General features: G+C 37.2%; 1 protein-coding gene across 1 annotated transcript; it reads right to left on the reverse strand.

The window, feature by feature from the left end:
• Nucleotides 1-14817: 14817 nt before the first annotated feature.
• LOC121739088 lies at nt 14818-17565 on the reverse strand. The gene is made up of 5 exons (XM_042131409.1): nt 17324-17565; nt 16773-17129; nt 16241-16412; nt 15899-15943; nt 14818-15182 (listed from the first exon to the last, which is right to left on the reverse strand). Exons 1-5 carry the CDS (start codon nt 17522-17524, stop codon nt 14947-14949), a joined length of 1011 nt encoding a protein of 336 aa, XP_041987343.1. The 5' UTR covers nt 17525-17565; the 3' UTR covers nt 14818-14946.
• Between the last annotated feature and the right edge of the window lie 3260 nt (nt 17566-20825).

Genomic DNA, 20825 nt, shown 5'->3' on the forward strand with positions numbered 1-20825 from the left:
GTCTAAACACATTAGGCCCAAAATACGCGGCCGAAGTTCGGCATGATTACGTCAGCAATGCGCTACGCATACAATATAACGCGACGTAATTTCGGCATGGTATGTCATCGGTAATTTAAAATACATTGCAGGCGTAATCTTTCCAAACTTAGGCTGCCTATCTTCGGCATAGTGTGGTTTAGACACTACCCTTAATTTTGGCTTTGTCGTGGTGGGTAAAAATAGGATTTGAATTTGGAGAAACCAGAACAATTTAAATGCCATACGTTTTTTTAAATGAATTAAATCATACAAGTTACGAAATTCTTTTAAACACAGAACGCTACTTAATTTAAACTATTCGGGATGTCCTGAAAAAACTGGAACGTAGGCAACCCTAATTCAGAGCTGTTTACCTCGAGAGCAGTTCTTATATCGTTGGTATAAGGTCCTGTGAGAGGTCAAACAATTGTGAACGAATAGTGAAAAGGTGTTAGTCATACAGTAGGTACCTGCGGCCTACTTCTGTATTTTACATAATAATTAATGAGTATTGAGTAATTTTCCCACCAGAGCTGCGGGTCACCACTTACCTGTCATACACTTTAACCGACTTCCTAAAAAGGGAGAAGGTTAGTTAATATTCACGTTAACTAAATTTATTAGATCCTCGATATTGATTCTATAATATTATACGTATGATATTATGTACTTATTTATTAATACGATAGTCTTAACTCAATATATTTCAAAACTTAGAGAACAGGAATGTTGACTAAAAAATATTCTTTCACTACTCATGTTTGGTAAGACAAAAACATGATAAGTAAATAAATAAATTAAAAAAAAAACAAAAAAAATGAAGATGATTTACAATAAGAACTAGATGGCTAGACAATAAAGTGACATCACAAATCGTGCAGCTGTGGTCTGTGAATAATATAGATGAGCAATATTTCTTTCTTATAATTTTTGATCGCGACAACCCTAAAAGGTCTTCTGCATCTTTTGTAATCTCTTTGAAACAATTTTAAATTTCATTCTTAAAAATATGCTATCTGATACAACGTGCCCATTAAGGGATATAATAGGGAAAACCCATTATAAACGAGGTATCGGACCTTAAAAAACTGAAAATACTCGGAACTTGGGAGTTGGTATTTTGAAATTTCCGTTTCGCTGAAACTCGAGCATTAATCACTGCGCCTGGAGGCCTTGTTGCACCCGCCATTACTGTCACTCACATGTCAACAATTCCTAACTGGTCACGGTAATTTTAAAGCTAAACTTCATGGATTTAAGTTAGTTCCATCTCCTTTTTGCGAGTGCTCGACCGAAGACAACCCGCAAGTACAAACTGCTCATCACGTACTCTGGGAGTGCGGTCTCTGGCATGAGGAAAGAACCGATCTGCAAAGCAGCCTCCAATGTGTCTCTGGAGTCGTATATTACGATGACCTCGTAGGCAGCGCAAGGAATTTCCGTGCTTTCAAACGTTTTTGTCATAAATACTATTGGAAACAACCGAACACAAGTTTGCCATTATAAATAAATGTCATAATTTTTTTTATGAAGTAGGCATATTGTATTAAGTATAACCAAATTTTTTTCCCGTGGTGCTTCCCCCTTTGTTCGGACATCAATGTCATTACAATTTGGCTGTCTCCCGCTTTGCTTGGGGAGGGAAATTGGTATCTCCTACTCCTCCTACATTTCTTCTGATTAATTTCGTTGCGGGTCCCAAGACAGATTTAGCTTGTCCCTCGGGCATCCCTGAGATCATATCAAAGGGTTTTCGTGGGCCGTTACCACTGTTGATCCTGGCGACACAGGAGTTGCAGTGGTGGGAATGTGTGGTGGGCCTTTTGCCCGTTAAAAAAAAAAAATGTCAACAATAAGCCTATAATAAAAACGACGACAGAGAGCCCTTTCGGCGAACATACAATAAGACCACCAAAATTAACTTTTTTAATCCGACGGTTGGAATGCTAGTTTATTTTGTTTTAGGCCCATCTTGTAATGACTTAAAATTTTCGTGTAGAAAGGACTGACTGAAATTAAATTGAGACATTATGTTCGCTTACTTGTAATGCACATTGCACACTAACAATACAACCTTCTGGAAAATGTGCGGTTTCTTTAAAACAAAGTTTCCGGATTGATGTAAGCGTAGTGTGAGTAGAGTGAGTAGAGTGTAGTAGTACTCACAGATAACTACAATCGTCTTTTCGTATAACATATATATTTCGTTTTGTTTTCAAATAGCATCTAGCATTAAATTACCCTTGTAATGCTAAACATTTGGATGCGTAAATGTAAAGATACTATCTGCTCTTGCTAGTTGCTAGACGCTAGTGCTCCCAACCGGACCTTTATACACCGCACCCCATGAGTCAGGGTCCGTGGTCCCACGGTCTATCAGAATTCAGGGCATCCACATGACACTTCTTTGCCGCCGACCGCTGATTCACCGATGTAGATATATGTGGAGTGCTGTGGAGCATCTTGCGGCTCGCCACCCCGTGCGAAATGCGCGTGAATGCATCCGATACACTCACACTAGATGTGCATCGCGGCTGTGAGTAATACATTGATAGGTTTTTTATGTTCAATTGTCTCTTATCATGTACAGGCCGAATACAAGTTAATACACTCTGAAATACGATGTGTCCGGCTTAAATACGTACCCAAAAAAAGTAAAAAGTTTTCTCTTGTGTTTGTCAGTCTCTACTAGTCTCTACAGCCTACACCTACGAACTCTACGCCATATTTAAAAAAAATACATCAATTGACATTATAGAACCTCAATAATAAAAATTGTGACTAAATATACTGCGAACTTCTAAAATAAAAAAGAAAACAACGACAAATATTTAAGTAGGCACTCTAGTAATCTTAATTAATAACACTTGTGATATTACGCAGGTCCATTTAGAGCTAACCCTGATGTCACCGCTGTCGTCACGGGCTGAATGTCCTCTAATGTCATGACATGCGCAGGCGCATGGCAACATCGTGCGTCCCATATCACACGTCATGTGTCCCAGTCGTTATGTCACGGGTAAATCCAAGACATATCATGTTTGATGTTATGATAACAGAAGTCCATACATGTTTAGGCATCAGGAATTTCCAAAAGCTGACGTGATTATGTATACTCGTATAGGACGTTCATTTTCATTCCTTCGTATAAATGCGATTTAGAGATAGATTAATAAAATTTTGATTCAGGTGCCTTCGATAAAAAAGTGTAAGACTTTTACAAATTATATAATAACAATCTTAAATAAATGGCGAATACATAAAAGTACCTAATTCATGTGAATAAAAAAATATCACATTTTTCTCAACGTTTGACGTCCCATCAAGAATTAGATAGAAATGTAAACAGTAAACCACAACCATTAAAATCACTGTTTCAATTAGGTGTCAATGAAAGGTTCGATCGTAAAAAAAGTGGTCGAACCTTGTATGGTCGTAAGTCGTAACGCCAGATTTGGCGTCCTCAAACTGCAGTTTCGACCTTTATGTCTGCGAGGTAGAAAGTGTACGCCTCACCGAGTGCAACATTGCTGTTCCAGTTACATCGTACCACAAAATACGCGAGTACAATCTTCAATGTATACTTTACATGGCAATATTATCTTATTTTCGGATTAGGGTGTGTTTGCCGATAGTCCGGACGTGCCGCGCGGTGCAACGCCGCGCCGGTCACACGCGCTTTGCTCCCAGACAAACAAACCGTGAACCGCTAACTGGATATAGGGCTGGGAAAATGTACTAATTCTTGTAATAGTGGTAGGCAGAACGTTGCCGAGTTTTTGAGTTGTATTATGAACTACTACACGAGGAATTTTCTCTGCTACTAGACTGCTACGCGACACAGTCTACGCAACTACTAGACGAGTCAATATTTACAATTATTGTTGATCATACAGTGATTCATTCGTTTTAGAATTTAGTTTGCAGTGAATAATTAATATACTATTATTTACTGCAAACCTGATTCAGTAATTAGATATAATTAATAACTATTAAATTATAACAAAACAAAAAAAAAGTGGCGCATCGCTCATGGAAAATCTTTTAAATTTAAAAATGCGAAGAACGATGTTTTTATAATTTCGAAAACCATTGAGCTCGTGATCGTACGGATACTAATTTAATTTGATACCAAATTCATATGATATAATATATTTATTTATTTATGTTAGGAAGACCAACAGCTATCAATAAAAACAGTAAATAACTTATACTAGAAAATAAGAAGCCAATTACAGGTCCTCACAAATAGATATACAGGATGAGTAATAAGTTCAAACATAGCAGGCGCCACATACTACTAGGTAAATTACAATGTGTAAAGTGAGGCTAATTACTAAAGAGTCACAAATACTTAAATTTAAGGCTATAACAATAACTATATACTTACTTAGGCTATTCATCAAATAACAAAAAAAAATGCTGTAGTGTCAAGTGTGCTCCATGAGTCGCTATAGAAGTATGGATAAAACCACTGACATATTATACTTAAGTACTACGTAGAAGTCTAGATAAAACGTGGATAAAACCGATCTATCCGCTTCGTCCGCTTTTTGAAGACGTGCCTAAAGACTCCAGTATCTATTAAGCCTCCCGATTCCTGTCAGCCCTGTGACCCGCGTGTCGTGTGAGGCCGACTGCCGACGGCGCGGCGCGGGCGGCGCGGGCGGCGCGGGCGCAGCGCTGACGCACCGGAACTGCCTCGCGTGCCCCGTCGTCGCCGCACGCGCCCGACGAGGGATGTACCGCTAGATACACTGAGTTAAGCCTAATAGGATTTAAAATATTACTTTTTTTTAAGATACCTAAGGACCTTCAAAATATAAAATAGTATTCTCTTTTGTATGTGATTGTACAGCTGTAGATGACATGATGATAGAGTTATTGTAGAGTTTGTCAGTTCTAATAATACTTACAGCTTATATGCTTGATATAAACTAGTTTCTAATATTATGCTTTATACTCGATGTTACATTTTCTCTTATCTGCTAAAATAAAATTAAGTATGTTTATGTCACATGTTTTAAAAACTGTATACTTATTATTAAAAAGAAAATGATCTGAATTCTTAAACTTCAACAGACGCACAATATCATTGTATGCGAAGATAAAGGAGATAATAATATATGTTAAAATAGGGATATTATCCTAGTTGGGATAAAGTAATATTGTTAAGTAATTATTATATGACCAAACTGATATTTAAAATATTATGATATATAAATATATAATACAATTCCATGTGGTACGCCGATGCAAAACGATTAAGTTGTGAGTTCAACCAGGCCCGTTACTGTGAGTAAGCAATACGGATTTGGACTATAATATTATTCATTCAAAACGTCTGCAAAAGAGCATTGCACCTTTTACATTATACTTAATATTATGGGGTAAGAAAAGCGTCACTACCAGGAGCAGGATTTATCCTTTAGGCTACGGATATTATAGTAACGACTAATGAGTAATGACCAGGTATGGTCACCGTTTTTAGGTTTCCGTACCCAAAGGGTAAAAACGGGACCTTACTACTAAGACTTCTTTGTCCGTCTGTCTGTCTCCAGGCTGTATCTCAAGAACCGTTATAGCTAGAGTTCTGAAATTTTTACAAATTGTGTATATATATTGCCGCTATAATAATAAACACTGAAAACAAAATAAAATCAATATTTAAGGGGTAATCCCATACAACAAACATGATTTTTTTGGCCTTTTTTGCTCGATATCAATAATGACAACAGGCAGGCAGTTGAAATTTTCACAGAATCCATAATTATATGTGTACTTTAATAATTAATAATAAAATTAGAATATAATTAAAATTTAAGGGCGGCTCCCATACAAAATCACAACTTTTGGCCTATTTTCTCTATAACGGTACGGAACCCTTCGTGCGTGAGTCCGACTCGCCGACTTTATTGTAAACGTGGTATCAAATTCGGGCAATCTATACAACAAAAAAAGAATTTTGAAAATCTGACCACAAAAGTCGGTTAAAAAAAAGTATCTAAGATGTTGACCAGGGATGTAAGGTATGATCATGCCAAATTTCATTGAAATCGGTCCGGCGGATTCAGAGATTAGCCTGTACAAACAGACAAACAGACATACAGACAAACAGACAGAGAAACAAAAATTTGAAAAACAGTTAAAATGTATTCTACTACTCTTCTAATATGCCCCTGACTCGTTTTTTCAAGTTTATTTTCAATGTACAAAAATTTTACCTCTATGATTTTATTATAAGTATAATAATAATAATAATAGTAGTTAACAATAATTTAAATAGATTTTCAACATTAGACTACAACGCTTTAAGGCTTACGTACCAATACACCGTAAGTCTATACATTAACTATAGTATAATACATACGTGTCCAGGCTGCACTGGTCCACGACGGTCGAGCAGGTCGTGGACTACATCAGGAGCAAGACCCGAGGGTCGAGCGCTTGGAGTCCCGCCACAAAGTGAATTTTAGCTCCTTTGTGGTGAGAGTCCCGACGCACTATCTACCGACCTTCGAGAAGGAGGAGTTCTGGCCGATTGGAGTCGTCTACAGGAGGTTCCGAGGACGACTTCCGAACACGTCGCGCCCCACATCGCAGACAATACGTGTTTAGTGTTTTAGTGCTAGTGTTAGTTTTTAGTATAATTGTATGTATGTTAGTCTATGAGGTATTTATAATATGGGCCAAGATGCCTGAATTAAATAAATAAATAAATAAAAAATAAATAAATAACTGAAGCTGTATTTTAGCTAAGGCCTAAGCTATATTTCACCGCATCTGCGTCATCACACTAGTGAGTGCTCCCGTGCGAAAGTATGACGCGAGCTGTGGGGGGTGTGCCCAATTGGGAACAATGATCGTGGGAAGTCGTGTGCTACGTCACGTATGTCACGTCGACACGTGGTGTGTCGCGGGCCCCGGCACGTAGCGCCCCGTCCCAGGCCCAAACCGGGACCATTTGACAGTTGACCTCAATCCCAAAAGTCCATATTTAGACAGTCGTAGGTATCGTTCTATTGTGAACTATTTGTCAATACATCATGGATTCGTTTGAAAAGCCGAGCTGAGGTAACTATAGATAATATAATACTTAGGTATAGATATGTGGCGGTAGTGCACTCAATAATGCAGTCCTTATTTAACTAAGTATAATCAAATCAGTTTCGGGTATCATAGGCCCATTATATTACAAATCCTTTAAACTAACATAGTGCATATTATATATTATTATACAAGGTGTAACAAAAATAAGTGATAATACTTTAGGGTGGGTATGTGTTCCATAAAGAGAGTTCACTGAGAAAGTAGCAGCGCTGAAAGACCAATTTTTTTTTTCACTTTTGTATGGGGAAACTCGTGACGCTCGGGCCCTTGCCCATACAAAAGTGAAAAAAAAATTTGGTCCTTCAGTGCTGCTACTTTCACAGTGAACTCTCTATAAGGAACACATACACACCCTAAAGTATTATCACTTATTTTTGTTACACCCTGTATATATCACACAACTAGACGACGCTCACAACTCTGTTGCGCTAAAATCGACCGGTAACCGTACGTTTTTCCAGGATAAAAAGTATATTCTGTCCTTTCCCGGGACTCAAAGTATCTCTACCTATACCAAACAGCAAATTCTGTTTAGCGGTTTGGGCGTGAGGAGGTAACAGACAGACAAACACACTTTCTCATTTATAATACATATATGTAGTTACTCGTAGTATGGATATAGGCTTATTGTGGCGGTAGCTAATGCATTCAGTGCGATGCATCTCTTATAAAAATATTGTCCGTAAGAAAGCACCAAGCACGCACGCACGCACTTATAAGGCTCAATCCACTTTTCACCGTTGAGAATCCCCGTCATCGGGGATTAGTGAACTTTTTGTTCACTAATACCCGTTGACGACAATTTTTGCTTGTAATGGGGATTTGTGAACTAAAAAAGTTCATTAATCCCCATTACTTTAAAAATAAAATACTAATGTAAGAATCAGGTACCTTTTATTTATTATTGGATAACTCACTTATTGCTTATTTTTATAATGAAATTAAATTAAATTTAAGCCCGATTACAATACTTAATTTACAAAATACAGAAATCAGAGTCACAAACGTTGCTATCAACTTTTATATTACCTTGACTATTTTTAAAACATTCAGTGCTCCTCTAAGCCTGAGCAACCGGTTCATCACCATATCTATACATGGTGTAGCAAAAACAAGTGATAATACTTTAGGGTGTGTACCTTGTAGAGAGTTAACTGTGAAAATAGCAGCTCTGATTTATACAAGAAAAATTTTCGTTAACGGGGATTAGTGAACAAAAAATTCACTAATCCCCGTTGACGGGGATTGTCAACGGGGTAAAGTGGAATAAGCCAGTTATAAGACCACCTATTTCCATATAAGTATTGTAATCATTGTAATTTATATGTGATAATTTTAAGTGCCAATAATGATTTTCTATTCTAATTAGATCCCGTGATCGTCTAAGAACTGACCAGTAGTCGGTTCTCCGAAACTTTCATTGAATTATGTATCATGAGATCATCCATTTGCATTCGCGCGTACATAGATGATTACACTCATAAAGATCTTTCTGGTCATCGTCAAAGTTATATTGTAGCTTCAGAGAAATTGAATCATAGGCAGATGGCGCCTGCGGGTCGACATTATGTCAAGTCAACGTTAGGCGCGAAAGACCAAATTACTGCCAATAAATCGATTGCTCTGATAAAACATGACTAAGTTTTTGAGAAATTTGTCTTAGAGTTTGGGGCGAACACCCGTGGTGCCAAGTATCTCCCATAAAAAAGCAGGACCAGAAACGCAAATGCTCAACACCAAAGCTTGCAATGTTTACAAGCGGATGGCAATCACTTATGAGTTATATCAGGCGAGCAATAAATTCGTGTGGCATCTTTTAATAAAACAAAGACTTTTAATAATGATGACTTTAGTGACTTTAAGATTAAAATTTAAAGTACCTAAAAACCTAAAACAAAGGTTTTACCCGTCAAATCTATCCATATATACTTAAAAAAATCTCGTGTCACATTGTTTATGCGGGAAGTCCTACAAAACGGCTCAAGCCGCTCAACCGATTTTAATGAAATTTTATACAAAATACATAAAGTACATTCGTTAGGCCAGAGAATAAGTTTTTATCTACTTTTTATATTGATACTAGAAATAATTTTTATGGCAAATCAACGTTTACCGGGTCAGCTAGTTTACTCTGATTCTGAAGTCGTAGCATGACACTGTCATGTCGTAGACATGTCTTGACACGGCACGGGCGTCACTGCCGTTCTCCGACTTCAGCGTGACGGAGCGCAGGTACAGTTTCTCGATTCCCGAATATAATGACAAAAAAATCGGCAAAGTGCGAGTTGGACTCGTCCATGAAGGGTTCCGCAGCAGTAATAATGTTTATTTTTAGGAAATTAAAAGGTTTCTGATTTATTTTATATTTCAGTTGATATTATAAATGAAAGTTAAATTCTGGTTTACCATTTATGACGTATTTAAAAAAAAACTACTTGCTAGATCTCGGTCAAACCAATTTTCGTTGGTAGTTTTTATAGTATATAATGTACATCATATATTTTTTTTTATTCTTATCATGCCCCTACTTTAGAAGTTAGAGGAGGGGGGGGGGGGGGGCACACATATTACCACTTTCGAAGAGTCTCTCTCGCAAACTATTCAGGTTAGAAACAAATGATTCTAGAAACGATTTTTGAAGACCTATTAATAGGCACCCCACACGCAATAGGTTAGATATTTTTTTGTTTCAGTTGTACGGTGTACCTAGTATGCGGACCCCTAAAATTTTTAATATTTTTTCCATTTTTGTATCAAAATCTTAATGTACTTCACGGACTACATCTACTTACCAAGTTTCAATAGTATAGCTCTTGTAATTTCGGAGAAAATTGGCTGTAACATATACATACGGACATACAGACAGACAGACATGACGAATCTATAAGGGTTTCGTTTTTTGCCATTTGGTTACGGAACCCTAAAAATGACATTACTTTATCAATTATCGCACACTGAGAACTTCAACTATTTGTACCACAAGAAGAGTGAAGACCTCGCTCTCCCCGCTTGTTAACGGCCGTTCCCAATATTTGATCTATCGCTGGTTTTGCCCTACTAGAGGTAGGAATAGCTCACAATTGACATAAAATATAATATGTCTCTAATGTCTAATGTGAGCTATTCCTATCTCTAGTAGGGCAAGACCAGAGATAGATCAAATATTGGGAATTGCCGTTAGTATATCAAAAGCCAAAACGAGATAGACTACGGCGCCTAGACTTCAGTAACAAAATTAAAAAATATATTATAAATTTTTTTATCGGCAAAAACAATAATTATTACCAGTCCAGCGTGACAATCGTCAATCAAATCGCGTAGTATCGATTAGGTCGGTGTTTTCCGATAATTTCGCGGTCCGCTGATCCTGGGCCACCTCGTGACACGGCGTGACATACCCCCAGCCATTGTCACCTAATGGCCGGCCATGATCGTGTTATTCGTGGTAAACCCCACCCCATTGTCCAATTAACGGCGGGTTCTCCCTTGTCAGTTTTACATCTTGTTGCTAACGGAGGAAAAAGCTGCGTCATCTCTAGGTTCGATATCAGTTGTCACCAAGTCACTGAGGTGGTGGTGTTGATACGGGATGGTAATAATAAATAATAATAATAAACTCTTTATTCGCATACATAAAAAAACAAAACAAGAAAAAAATTGAGCGGTTTCCTCCAGACAACCATAAAAAAGGTATTAAAAAAGCAAAAAGATTAATAAAAAGCTACTTGCGCCACTATAATTATTCTTAAATCTATCTACTTACTTAGTCTGCTCAACGAAAGCATAAGACTTGGCTAGAGAAAGCATAAGAGCTAAAACTAACCCTGGCTTTAATGTAATTCTATCTCTATCTGTTTTCGTAATTTACAAGAGGCTGGCGTGATTACTAACCGACAATAAACTTTACAAGTAGGTACCTACCTATACAAGCTAATGTGGTCTATCTTTTGATCACTTCTTTTAAATTTTAACAATAATAATAAATTCTTACTTGCACATAATATGAGATAACAAAAAACAATAAAAAACCACAAAAACAAAAGAAATAATAACAAGACAATGAAAATCTGCAAAATGGTGGCCTTTAAGCGGTTTCTTCCAGACAACCACGGGCGTAAAATATAATATGTAAAAAACGGCCAAGTGCGAGTTGGACTCGCCCATGAAGGGTTCCAGGACCACAGCAGCAAATAGGTAACGTGTAGGAAATCAAAAGTAAGTACTTTTTTAAATTTGTCATTTGAATATCCGAATGTTGAATAAGTATACCTACATATTTCTTATTTATTAAAAAAATAAAGTAATACGCTCCACAGTATAATAATACTTAATTACTAAATATAAGGGCTAAGTATGATCTAAATATCTATTGGGGAAGGATACAATGAGCTATTGACTCAAATCTAAAAATGTGCTCTACATAATTTATATGTTTAACAGTAAAGCCCACGATCAGGAAAATCAGGAAAAATGCTGACAGGCTGACCTAACCTAACGCAACAATTTTCACATGACTAATTTATTTCTTGCGTAATCTTTAACAATCCTCAACAGTCAGCATCACGGTGTAAAATCCGAGGATAATTGATGATATTATTTCATAATGGTTCAAAAATGCAGATCGTGCGAGGAAAACCCTTTTAAGCCACGCCACGTCACATTCACAAGAGGAAACTATAGGCAACAACGTAAGTTATAGCTATTTTTTCATTTTGGATTTAAGTAAGTATGTCACAAAAAACCCACTGCCAAAATTTTAGTCTACTTTATTTAATTTTTTATGATCTAAACTAATACTTATTATATTATGTACGTATATAATGCAAAAGTTTGTCTGTCTGTTACCTCTTCACGCCCAACCGCTGAACCACTTTTGATAAAATTTGGTATTTTATCAAGATGGTTTTAAATTATAGTGCCTTAGGGCGCGTCCACAAATTACGTGAGGTGTTTTTTTTTTAATTTTGTGACACGCCCCCCCCCCCCCCCCCCTGGTGAGATTCCGTGAGATTTTACTTTTTACACTCCGCCCCAAAAATCTCACGTGAGATTTTTAAAAATGTGGGTTTCTTACGTAAACGTTTAGTTTGACAGTCAGTAGATTTTCTTTCGAACGAATTTGTGAATGATCTTAATCGTTGGTATAACGATTACGCTTACGATTAAATCTTAAGCATACGTACTATCTGGGTAAGGTCATAGAAAACATTGACATAAACGGGCGATAAACGAGTTTTGGCGCAACGGAGTTGCGGGCGTCATCTAGTGCAATATACTTACCTAATAGTAAAGCTCACATATCCCCTTCGGTGTCGGTGCCTGGTGGCCGAAACCAAAGCAAGCAGGAGCAGCCCCGGATTTATAAATAGGCCGTATAGGCTGCGGCCTAGGGGCGGCAGCGTCCTATGGGACCGACAGATTTCGTACATTAGGCGGCGGAAATAAGTGGCCTACACTCATAAAATATAATGTAAATTCGGTACTGAGCAGGAGTCATTTTTTATGGTGCTCATTGCACATTTACGCAGCGCATCAAGCACAATAATTATTAGCCGCTTCTCTTATAATTTTCGTAAATTATTCATAACCACGTGGAACTTCAACGATTTCACTTAAGAAAGAGGCACGAAAGTAAATGATAATAATAATAATTAGGTAAGGTAAGCCCCATAACAGTACCTAATAATTCTATGGTTAAACAATATAGCGACTACTACACGGGTATAAACCCAACAAATTATATAAACAAACAAAAGGCGCTATAGACGAGAATTAATGATAAGTAACCATAATATCTATGTAGCTATATAATAATATTCAAATGTGAGGTTTTAATGACCATGACGTGTCAACTGTCAAAGGTTTTGCCGCGCAGAGGTGTGCACACTGCACAGTCCAGCAGAGAACTCCGCGCGCGCGGGAAAGCCGCACGCGCACGCCGCACGACAGATGCCGCGGCGCGTGCCGAGAAAAAAAGAGGTTTTTCAATTTCCGCGCGTGCTCGCAGTTATTTTTGTGCAAATTTTAATAATAGTATTACTAGCTTATCTTGCTGATGACTTATCTTAATGGACCTATACACTTGGTTCTGACTTCTATGAATAAGTATTTGGTACTTGCTGACCTTGCTGTACCTAATAATACTTGTTACCGACTTGTACAATGTACATGTAATATAATATCTAATATTATTATCTTTCATAAAATACTCTACACTGGCCACGGAGACATAGCCGAAGTGCCATAATATTATATTAAGATTTTTAATTTTAAATATATCATGATAATTATAATAATAAGTAATAATTGCTATAAATAATGCTAAAATATAAAAAAATCTAAGTCAGAGGCTGTTGGCAATGTACCCAAGAGGCTGGCAGCATTACCTCGCTGTATCGCAAGACTAATACGTTGGCCGAGGTAAGCGCCAGCTCTGGGATCGTTAGTTTTCTCAACCAGTCTTTGGGATAACTCTCTGAACATTTGTTTGGCACCAGGACCCCACGGACCCAGGGTTTCAACCCCGAAAGGTACAAAAAAGGAATCATTCCCCAGTGCTTCATATTTTCGGGAAAACAATATTCTGTAATACAAAATCAACAATCTTTCATAAATAAATAAATAAAAATATCATAAATGCGAAAAGGTGTCTGTCTGTCTGATTGTTACCTCTTCAGGCCTACGCCTAGACCGCTGAACCGATTTTGCTTTTTAATATGGAGATACTTTGAGTCCCGGGAACGGGATAGGTCATAGGATAGGATACTTTTATCCCGGGAAAATTAACGGTTGCCGCGGGATAAACAGATTATGGCACTACGGAGTTGGGAGCGTTATCGGGTATTATTATAATCACAATTATAATAGTGAATGAACGATGAAGTGTGAAAATACAGACTCTGCCTATATTCTGCCTAGGGAACTTTTAACTCTATTACAACTTACAGACGATCCTGAATCTTCCCCTCACGTGATAGTCGGATAAATGAAATCGATTGTTCAATGTTAATAAATTATATTTTAATTCAAAAATAACAATTGTTTAGCGGTGGAAAATCAGTGACATAACGCCATCTGTTGACGAGTAGGAAAATTTAGAGATAGTTTAAAAGTCATTTCGAGTACAATTTTGTTATAATTATTTTATATTCGTTTGTTGAATCATAGAATAATAAAATATATGTGGAAATATTACTTTTAATATTTAATTAAAAAAACAAACGTAACCAAATTACAGATTTATAATAATATCTTACAAGAGCTCGGATAGAATAGTATAGAAAATACTTTATTTGTACAAATAAAACTAAACTTAAACTTAAAAAACACAATAAAGGAAAAATATGTACAAATAGGCGGTCTTACTGCTAGCAGCAGTTTCTGCCAGACAACCTTAATATGAGATGATTTGGAAAAATATAGCGAAAAAATTGCAACATAATTTATTTATACTTAAAAATATAAATTCAATCACAATAATTGGTCACTTGGCTGTTAAAATTTTTAAATTGCTTTCAATTTCTGTTTGGTTGGTATTGTGTATTTATACATATTGTACTTACAGGTGTAGAAGCTACACCTATCTACTTTCTTACAATTATTCCTACATCTATAGTCTATACTGCATATTTACAGATACCGTCCATATATTACATACGTGTCATGGCTTTTAAACACAAGACAAAATTACAATATATCTAAAATGAACCTCGATGAATCTACCTACCTACCAAGGTAGTTGTGGTAGTTGTAAAGATTTATGTAGCAGTATGTATAGCGTCAGGCAAAAGAAAGCAATTGTATGTATTAATAACACTACTGTAACACATCAGTCATGGCCGCTGCACCGTTCAGCGCGGCCGCGATGTCGACGAGCGCCTGTGTCTGTGAGCTCATTAGCCTAATGTAATCTTCGTAGAATTTCTTCTTAATCTCTAGCTTTTCTCTCATAAGTCTTTCCGTTATGGCCTCAAAGGAATTTTGTTCTTGTTGCAGCTGCCTATCTGCGTCCGCGCTCCATCTTACATCTGATGATTTGTGGTTACTGCTATCTGAAAGGCGATTGAATTATTTAAATATGTAAATAATATCACACTATCAGACTGAGAGCGGGTACGAGAGCGGGTACACATTGGGCGTTTTGAAGCGCGGGTTAAGTGCGCGCTTTGCTAACGCGCGTTTTGAGAACCCCGGATTCTATTGAAGCGTACACATGCAAGCGCGCACATACGCGTGCTTGCATGTGTACCAATGTGTACCGGGCCTAAGATTATACCGACAAAACTTTTACCCCCTTACTAATAAACGCTGTATAAGCTTTGAATAGTTATACAGTGTTTTGTCTTCTTCAATCCAATTAAAAATGTCGCTTGTGTGACAGGAACAAAACACTGTATAACTATTCAAAGCTTATACAACGTTTATTAGTATGGGGGTAAGAGTATGCCCAATGCCCATGTTTGTTACTTCCTCAAGCAAAAACTACTACATAAATGAGTTTTAATGAAAAGTTCAAGGTTGTAAATTAACATTTAATAGGCTTTTTTATATCCCTAAAAGTACATTGTTTCAATGAGATTTAAGTTACTTGGGTGGAGTTGTAGGCACTAGGCAAGAGGTCCTTTACCACTTTTAGACATTATTGTTCAGTAACAAGGTTGACAAGGTACATGTAAGTGGTAAAACGTAAAAAATGTATACTGAATTTGTATTCTAATTCCTAGTATTCTCATAAAAAATATTATACAGTAAGTATCAAAATATTTACCTAATGTTGGTATATTTTCTGCACTAGGCCCAGGCTGTGAAAAATCTGAAATCCATACAAAATTATCCATGTCCAATGAAATTAAGTTTGTAGCCAATAGTTTAGTTAACTAATTAAATGTTTAAGACTAAATCTTTGGCTTCAGTTACCTTTAGAGAAAACTATAATGTTTAATAAATTTAATTAGCTAGAGAACATAGGTCTATATTTTTGACTATTTCTGTTCAAAATAATTACCAAAATTATCAAAGCAGGACAAACAAACTGTAGACGAACAAAGCATTGAAGGGATTACTACAGACCCTAGGAGTGTTAGGATTATGGACCTAAACAAAATCTTACCAAATAATGTAGGCTTAGATTCTTGGGAATCATCATTTTCTCCGAACGACAGCTGGTCGTTGTTGTCATGGAAACTCTCCACCACTGGGGGCTCTGGTGGTGGTCTACTCTGTGAGTTTGTCTGCCGGTGTCTAGTATGCTTCTTAGCATTTGCCTTTTTATCCTGCCACGTCTGAAAATTAAGAGTATGTCATTAACTGTAACATAATATTGTTCCTTTAGTTAGTTAACTTTTGTATCTAAGTCTTAAAAATGCAATGTCTAACAGAAATATTAAACCGGAAAAGAAGTTTAGGAGTAGTGACTAATCATTAAAATTCCTGTCTTTGTCCCTAATTGGTTTTATTCTCCTGAATGGAGAATAAAACCACAATAATAATTGAAAATTCTGTATCACTATACAGAATTTTCAATTATTATTGTTAATCTCTTATAGACATGTTGTGTATTAATTAAACCTGCTAGATATCTTGCCAGGTTATTGAGCGTTTATGGGATGTCCAGTGTCATGATCAAAAGAACAGCTACTTACTTTGCGCCATTCCTCCCAAGTTTTTTTGGCCCCCGGTATAGAATTTAGTTTGTGGCTTATAGCGATCCATCTTTTTCTTGCTTCAAATTTTGTAAATGATTTTGTAAACTTCCCGCTTTTCAGCTGTGGGTCGGCCTCTACCAGACGCAGTAGGCGATACTTTTGTTCCTGGCTAGCAAATTTTTTTGCATTTCCTATCTTTAGGCCTTGAACCACCAAAGCCCCCTGGTCGACAGTGATCAAGCAGTCCGCCCGTGTAGGACATTCCGATGGCGTACTGCCGTCTCCTAAGTTTTCCTGCCAGCTTAACAAAGTTCTCCTTCTTTTCTTGACATTTGACTTTCTGTCCTGCCAAGTCTGAAGAACATAAAACTTTGTCAGAATCAATGATATTATTAAATTGGTCAAAATTGTATCGTGTATATAAAATACCTATTTTATATACACAATAAATATTGGTCAGAATGAGAAACATGTACATTGAGTTAGGAGCTATAAATACATAAAATATGAGCGCTAAAAGCACTAGCTGTTGAACCTTTTATACTTACTTTACGCCACTCTTTCCAAGTCTTTTTGACCCCCGGTAAGGAATTTAGTTCGTGGCTTATAGCAAGCCACCTTTTATTTGCTTCAATTATTGGAAAAGATTTGGAAATTTTTCCGTTGTTTAGATCTGGATCGGCTTCCACTAATTGTATTAGACGAGACTTTTGCTCCGCACTAGCAAATTTCTTTGCATTCTGCTTCATTTTATTCTTATTTTATTAGAATTATTATTGATAATGACGCGATACCGGTTCAAAACAATAAATAGTTTTTCTTCTCCTTCTTTTTTTTCATAATATGGCACTCGGTTTTTTCCAGATGATCGTCAAGTCGAAAGTCTAGTAAAAGTCTAAAAAAGTAGTCAGTATAGTCAACGAGTCAAGTCAGTTGTTTTAGTAAAGACCTCTTAGACGACCTTAGTGGCTCAGTGGTGAGCGCGTTGATAGCTCAAGCCGGGGGTCGCGGGTTCGAATCCCGCCGACGAAACAAAAAGTTTTCAATGTTCCCGGGTCTGGATGTGTATTAAATATGTGTATGTTAGAATAAAAATCTTAAATATATTTATGGTATAAAAAGTATTAAATATATTTCCGTTGTCTGGTACCTGTAACACAAGTCCTTTAGGTACTTAGCATGGGGTCAGACTGACGTGGTGTGAAGCGTCCATAGATATTATTAGTAAAGTGGTAGACCCTTTATGTTCGGGCCACACTAACGTTTAACGTCAATGCCCAACAACGCGACAATTATTGTCTCTGGGGCATGTCCACAAAAATTATTAGATCAATAATTGACATCGTAGCTTCTCATTTAGCAATGATTTTCAATGACTGTATAAAAAATGGTGTGGTGTGTGGTGACTTAATGAAGCATAGCAAGATTGTTCCTTTATTCAAAGCCGGAACTAAATCGGATCCCACGAATTTCAGGCCTATATCAATTCTACCGACCTTTAGTAAAATATTTGAAAAAATTATTTTAAAACAATTACTAGTACATTTTAATTCAAATAATTTACTACATGATAATCAATACGGGTTTACTAAGGGTCGATCCACAACGGATGCTGGTATAGGACTTCTTTGCAGTATTTTTGAGGCATGGGAGGAGTCGCAGGATGCCTTAGGTGTGTTTTGCGATCTCTCCAAAGCCTTCGATTGTGTTGAGCATGCTACATTGATCAGGAAATTGCGCCACTACGGAATAAAAGACTCTGCTCTCAGCCTTTTGACTTCTTACCTTAAAAATAGGACTCAAAGGGTTGAGGTAAATAGTAAAAGGTCCAAAGGAACCAAAATAGAATTAGGTGTCCCACAGGGATCTATATTAGGCCCATTTCTTTTTCTCACCTATATAAATGACTTACCTTATCTAGTTAAGGGTAATAATAATGAGATAGTGCTTTTCGCTGATGACACTAATTCACTTATTTTTAAAGTGAAGCGACAACAGTCGAACTACGACGAGGTAAACAGTGCTCTCTCAAAAATAGTACATTGGTTTAATGTTAATAACTTACTTTTAAATTCTAGTAAAACTAAATGTATAAAGTTTACTTTGCCCAATGTTAGGCAAGTCCAAACCAATGTAGTATTAAATGATGAGAAGATGAATTTAGTAGACAACACTGTATTCTTAGGTATTACACTTGATAGTAAATTACAGTGGGGTCCTCACATTGTTAATCTTGCAGGTAGGCTCAGTTCTGCAGCATATGCAGTCAGAAAAATTAGGGAAATTTCTGACGAAGACACGGCACGATTAGTATATTTTAGTTATTTTCATAGTAGGATGTCGTATGGAATCCTTTTATGGGGAAACACTGCCGACATTAATACAATATTTGTGCTGCAGAAGCGAGCCATACGTTCTATTTATAAAATGTCTGCTTTAGAATCTCTGAGAGATAAATTTAAAGAAATTGGTATTCTAACTGTTGCTTCTCAATACATTTTGGTTAATGTAATATATGTTAGAAAAAATATAAGTAAATTTAAACTTAAAAGTGACATTCACTCTAGGAATACTAGAAATAAGCACAAGCTAGATATGCCGGTGATCAGACTTAGTAAAGTCAGTAAATCTTTTAAAGGTCAATGTATACGCCTTTACAACAAAATCCCAGAAAATGTTCAAAATCTTTCCATTAATAAATTTAAAAAAGTAGTTAAAGAACGTTTGTGTGCCAAAGCCTATTATATAAGGTCAATGATTTTGTGGCGGTACCCACAATTCGCCTAACATTCCTGCATCGCGCTATCGAAGTTTCGGAGAACGGCAAGATATATACAACGTCTGAAATGACGTCAGTGGGCTTCGGCCTGACCGAGCATGCTATCTCTCTCGGTCGGAAGATCTTCCTTTTCGGCCGCCACTAACAACGTTAAATTGGTGACCACCGACAAGAACACGCATCCTTCTGGACATTAATCATTATCAACACTCCCCGCCCCTCCGCACCACGTCAGCAGACATCAAGCATAACCGGGTCGCCTCGACCATAAGCCGCGTTGGAGGTCCGCGCCGGTCGAACCCGCGTCTGGCTTGAACGGGGCAGCCATAGGCTACAACGACCGGTCAGCAAGCAGAGCACGGGGTTCCTCTCCTGGTCATTGCACGCGTAGCTTCGGCCCACACCTGACAACACAAGCGCATCGAAGAATACCACAGGTCTTCGGGGGGGAGTGATGTGGCGGTACCCACAATTCGCCTAACATTCCTGCATCGCGCTATCGAAGTTTCGGAGAACGGTAAGATATATACAACGTCTGAAATGACGTCAGTGGGCTTCGGCCTGACCGAGCATGCTATCTCTCTCGGTCGGAAGATCTTCCTTTTCGGCCGCCACTAACAACGTTAAAATTTCATAAACGATGGCACACCTTGGGAGTAGGATGGCTTCTTGCAAGGCTACTTCTTCATTATTATAGGACTTTCAATTATGTATGTGGATATTGTATATAATATTTAGTTACAAAATTGTAAACTTTATTTTAAAAGATTAATTTTTTTCTCACTTTTTTTGGTAAAAAAGTGGGCCCCGTGCGAGTTTCTTACGCCGCCGCGCCGGTTCTTCTCGCCGGGTTAGTTCCCGAACCGGTGGTAGCCTGGTAGGCATCATGTAGGACATTCTGAAAACATTTATTTTAAATTTATTCAGAAATAAAACAATTTTGATTTGATTTGAACTTGATAGGTCGACAGGGTCGAAAGACGCTGTTCGAACTTTGTTAAATAGCCTATAGGTCTCTTTAGTGGAGCAAAAGGCGTGAGCGGAACAGCACGGGGATACGTATAATAGTGGTATGACAGTGATCAGATTGATCATTATCTCTTTTACACCCGCATAAATATTGTTCTAATATAATCTCCAAACGGGCGGTGACCCTCCAAAATTTAGTTACCTCAGGGATTCAAATAAAAAGAAGTAAAAATGCAGGTGGTTTATTATAGGACAAATGCGTACTGTAAGTATAGTAGACAGCCTTTATATTATTTATTGAT

This window comes from Aricia agestis, chromosome Z, assembly GCF_905147365.1.
Source record: "Aricia agestis chromosome Z, ilAriAges1.1, whole genome shotgun sequence".
Classification (NCBI taxonomy): domain Eukaryota; kingdom Metazoa; phylum Arthropoda; class Insecta; order Lepidoptera; family Lycaenidae; genus Aricia; species Aricia agestis.